General features: G+C 60.2%; 1 protein-coding gene across 3 annotated transcripts in view; it reads right to left on the bottom strand.

Annotated features, from left to right (window-relative positions):
- Positions 1-1,692: 1,692 nt before the first annotated feature.
- Positions 1,693-4,936, bottom strand: part of GMEB2 (glucocorticoid modulatory element binding protein 2) — a 40,762-nt gene continuing 37,518 nt past the window's right edge. For 2 of the 3 annotated variants that reach the window (XM_032257004.1, XM_032257006.1), the window contains one exon: positions 1,693-4,801. In XM_032257004.1, coding sequence (XP_032112895.1) covers positions 4,161-4,801 — 641 coding nt within the window. In that variant the 3' untranslated portion in view covers positions 1,693-4,160. The remainder of the gene's footprint in view (positions 4,802-4,936) is intronic. The other variant, XM_032257005.1, reaches the window with a different exon arrangement.

The raw sequence follows: 4,936 nt of genomic DNA, 5'->3' as shown, positions 1-4,936 counted from the left end.
TATATTCTCCCACACAATCCGGCGGCTTCACCCCTTAGTATTTGTCCAAATGAGCTGAATGCTTATATCCACACAAAAACTTGCACAAGGTTTTTTAACAGCAGCTTTACTCATAATTGCCGAAACTTGGAAGCAACCAAGATGTCCCTCAGTAGCTGAATGGCACGCTGTGGCCATCCAGACACTGGAACGTCACGCAGAACTCCACCCTCTGTGGGGACGCTGCTCTCTGGAGAGCTGTGAGCGTGGGCTGGACAGGCCACGGCCACTCCCCACTCCTGTGTCCTCAGCGGACGAGTGGCCAATGCTGGAGCCTGGCCCTGGGGACACTCAGTGGGCACAAGACATGACTCCCTCTAGGTTTTTATCTGTGGCCTCTGAAACCCCGAGAATTATCAAGAGGAGGAGGTATTACATAGAATATTGAGGGGCATAGCCCCCTCCAGGGGCAGAGGGGATGATGGGGGTGCCCAGGCCATGTGAGCAAATGGGAAGGGCCACAGTGCAGAGAATGGGGAGCAGGAGGGTTGGAATGGCCAGAGGTGGGAGCCAGGTAGGTACATCGACCTGAGAGATGGAGGGGGCCTGGCCAGACAGGAAGGGAACGCATCGTGGATGCGAGGGTGCAGGACGGTGGGCTGAGCGGGTGTGTGGGTGCTGATGCGCCCCTTCCCCACTGGGCCCGACGGCACAGAGCACAGCGGGGAACATGAAGCAGGAGCGCTGTCTCGTATGCACCGAATCTGAGCTGGCAGATGTGGGGAGGGTGGTCCCGTGCCAATGTATGCCAGAAGGACATGCCGTGCGTTTGTCGCTCTGGGCTGCAGCAGGGCAGCTGTGAAAAGCAGCCAGAGCAGAAGGGCAGGTTTCAGAGAGAGCTCTTGTAACCAGCGCCCCGCGCCCCTTGGCCACTGCCCCAGAGGGCACCTAGTGACCCGGTTTTCGAGGCTCTTCTGCCTTGAGGGAAGTGTCCGACTTTCCTAAGTGGTGCCACGCAGCATGGATTTCTGTCCGCCTCTTGCCGGGCTGTGAGTCTGGGAGGCCAGCCAGTGGCTCGTGCGCAGGTTCTTCTGGCCTTGTGTGGACCATGTCAGCAGGGAGGGGAACAGCACTGGTGACGAGAAGGCTCTAGGACTGAGCCCTGGGAGAGGGGAGGAAGCAGCCCACCTGAGGGCGAGTCTGCCGAGCTCCTGTGCCGCAGTGACCTCTCCCTGCCGGTTAGTGGAGCTGCGTCCGATGCCAGCCTCAGGTCGAGGTGGGGCCAAGGCTGTCCTCACTGTCGTCCTCCAAGCGGTTTGCAGGACACCCTCAAAACCCTCACCAGGCCTCGAATCTGCTGACGTTCTTGATCCAGACTCGCCAGCGTGCAGAACTACAGAAGTGAATCTCTGCAGCTCGCAAGCCCCCAGCCTGTGGTATCTTGTTAACAGTAGCACCAACGACTAAAACGGCCATGCTCCTCCCACCAGGCCTCTGGAAAACAACGCGGGCTGCTGCGGAGAGGGCACCTGCCTCGATGAAAACAGCTTTGACCTCGGGACACCCCAGAAGGCCCCTGAAGCCCCCAGGCCATACCTGGAAGGACTAAGCCTGTGGGTGTGAGTGGGGGCAGGGCCAGGACTGGCACGTTTGCCTTGGGCTTGTTTATAGATTTGATTCCCTCCACGCTTCATTCCAAGAGAAAGATACGCAAACTATGAAAAATGTTTTTATTTTAAATCAAAGTACCAGGCAGATACTTGCAAAACAACATACAAAGCAAAACTCAAACATGGCCCTTCCCCGGGGTGCCTGAGCAGGCACAGAGAGAAGTTCTTGCCCTCTGCAAAATCCAATCCAATCCTATCTTCTCAGAAAACCAAACCAAAGGCAGCCATGAAAACCCGTGTTCTGTAAGTGGATGAGAAGTTCTTCCTCACTGAGTACTGGCCAGCCCCAAGGTGCAGAACTGGGAGGTCCAGAAAACCATGCCCCTGAGGAGCCAGCAGGACCTGGAGGAGCCGGGGCGGTGCTGACCAAACCTCCGCCCACCGCAGGGCGGTTCCCTTGAGCATGGGGGCTTCTCCAGGGCCCTTCCCCACTCCGTGGCTTGGAGCCCCTGCCACGAGCAACTAGGTGGGCAGCAGACGTCCCCAAGGGCCTTGGGAGCGTCGGGAACGGGCTCCCAGCGCTGGTGGAATGGGGGATTGGGCATTAATTCTAAAGATGGTTGTGGCTTATTTTTGTGTGGCTCTGAAATTAACTTCCTCTCCCAATGCCTCAGTAGCTAACGGGGCGGGGGCAGAAAAGGTCCCAACCTTGTTGTTAAAGAGAAAGGAAAGGAACCCACAACCCACTGAAAGTTGCATTCAGCAAGGGCTGGAAAGGCAGATGGGCTTGTGACCTTGACAAAGGAATGCCGCTGGAGGGTCACAGGCCCCGGGGTCACGGGCAGCTGTATTAGTTCCAGAGTCTGGGCTGGTGGGGTGGGGCTGCAGGGCCCTCCTGGCGCCCACAGGGTCCTACTGCCGCATGGAGCAGGACTCAGCTAGAGCAGAAATGAGTCTTGGAATGGAGTATGTACATAAACGTAAACGTCACGCCCAAACCAGCTGACTATGACAACAGCAAACGAAATGTAACAGAAGGAACAAATAAGACGCAGCCTCAGTAGCTTGACATGGGTGGGGACAGGCAGGACAGGTCCTGGTAATACAGCGCAGAGGTGGGGTCTGGGCCGCTCGCTGGACGAACAGCCAGTTCCCTTCAGAGCAGTGAAGTGGGACATGGGACCCTCGCATCTGGGGCCTCAGATGGGCCTTCAGCTGCCGACAGAATCAGCAGGAGCATCCAGGGGCATCTGGCCCTCAGGGTCCTCCCGGGACACGTCCTGCCAGAGGCAGCAAGAGGCCTGAGCCGAATGCTCCCTGAGACGTCTGCCCCAGCGGCCCTGGCCAGGAGGGGCCTCAGTCTAGTCTTCCTTGAGTCCAAGGCCAGGTCTGCGGACAGCCACGGACAGTCCCTCCAGACACGCTCTGGGCTCCGCCTTCGGCAGCTACCCTGACCAGCCCACCCCAGGCAGCCTCCTAAACACCCAGGGGCTCTCCCTTGGACAGAGACCACCGAGGGCCAGACTGGGACTGCATGGGGACAGGGGGCCGGGGAGCCAAGGGCTGTCCTGTGGCCAAGCAGCCCAAGCTGAAGGCCCCTGACGAGAATCCTCCACCTCTATAGTGACTGGTTGTTTACGCCCCCGCCCAGGAAGGAAGCCCTAGGGACACGCCTCACGGATCTCAGACCCCTGGGAGGGGCTGGCTCAGGGAGGGGCTGCCTAGGACCTTGCACCCAGTCAGGTGCACTCACAGTGCTCAGGGGCCACCCCCAGAGCTGACTCGGGAAGCCTAGGCACTCAGCATGGTTTTGGTTGAAAATGCTTTAAATCTGACTCTTCCTAGAAGCCTACTAAGCAATTCACTTAAACACACCCTCAGTACATGTGCAACAATGCCTGGACCACGCCTCGTCTGCGGCCCCCAGGCCTCCTGAGCACCGGTGGGGGGCGGGGGAGGCGGGCACCCGCCTGGGATCTGCACCTGAGCTCTGGGTGCGTGTTCCCACACAGGCAGGGGAACAGGATGCCAGCCACACTAAACCTACAGAAAACTGTGGGAAGAAAGCAAATCCATAGGATCTATAGGTTTCACACTTGGGCACAGTTCCCAAGTCATGTGTTAGTAACGTCCCCAGGGGCCTGGCTGGGAGCAGACACAGGGACCTCGTGACCTGCTGCACCACCTCCAGCACCTGCAGGGTCGCCTCGCTCCACCCTGGCTCTGCTTCCTCTGCCCCGGCCGCACCCAGGCTCCCCCTTGTCCCCGCCCACCTGGCTCCTGATCAAGGCCCAATGTGTAAACAGTATTAATAAGCAACAGATGGAAAAATATATTTCCCAAGAAAAAAGGGGGAGGAAACGTGGGACCTGAAGGCCAATTTTCCAGGTTGCTCTCGCCGTTCTGTCCCCTTCTCTCTTCTCGTGATTTGTTTTGGCGATTCCTCTCTTTGGTTCTGCAGCCCACGTGACCCACCTGCCCGAGCCAGCCCTGAGGCCTCTGCCACTCCCTGCTGCCGCGGCTGAGAGGTAGCCAGCCCTATCCGTCCCAGGGACCTTGCCCTACCATCGGCTACTTCCGCTCGTGGTCCTCTGCCATGGCAGCCACCTCGATGGTGGCCGTGTGCTCCTCAGGCCCAGGGGCGGCCCCTGTGGGTACTGTCACAATTGTGCTGGCGCCCGGCGAGGCCTGGGCCACGTTCTGCAGGGTGGGGCCCAGGCCGGGCAAGGTAAGCAGCTGCAGCGGGCTGACCACCTTGAACACCGTGCTGCCGTCCTGCACGGCGGCCGTGCTCAGAACCGTGAGGCTGGACGTGTCCGGGTGGATCTCCACTGTGCTCGGGTAGGTGGAGCCCGAGGAGGCTAAGACTGTATAGCCCCCGAGCAGCGGGGAGGCTGGGGAGCTGGCGGGAGGAGCCTGAAGGGAACCCTTGCCCAGGGCAGTGGATGGCAGCGTGGACACCACTTTACCGAGGGGCACGCTGGTCAGCTGAGGGACGGTCATGCCCGGGCCGAGCGCCAGCTGGGCAGACTGGGTGAGCACCTGCGAGGCCATGGCGGCCGGTCCTGACGTGGCCCGCGCAAGCCGGGGCCTCTTCACAGGCGGCGGCAGGGTGACTGGCGTCAGCGTCATGAGCACATTGCTGAGGTGCTGGGACTTGTGCTTGAGCTCCTTGGCCCGGCGGCGATGCTCATCACACTGCTGTTCCAGGGCTGTGGGGAGGTGGGAGGGACAGTGTCACTACAGGGGCAGGTGCAGGGGCACGGATGGCGTCACCAGGGGACGGGGGCACGGATGGCGTCACCAGGGGACGGGGGCACGGATGGCATCACCAGGGGACGGGGGCA

The sequence above is a fragment of the Sapajus apella genome, unplaced genomic scaffold (assembly GCF_009761245.1).
Source record: "Sapajus apella isolate SASKATOON/1434 unplaced genomic scaffold, GSC_monkey_1.0 scaffold96, whole genome shotgun sequence".
Taxonomy (NCBI): Eukaryota; Metazoa; Chordata; class Mammalia; order Primates; family Cebidae; genus Sapajus; species Sapajus apella.
This window is presented reverse-complemented; position numbering and strand designations above follow the sequence as displayed.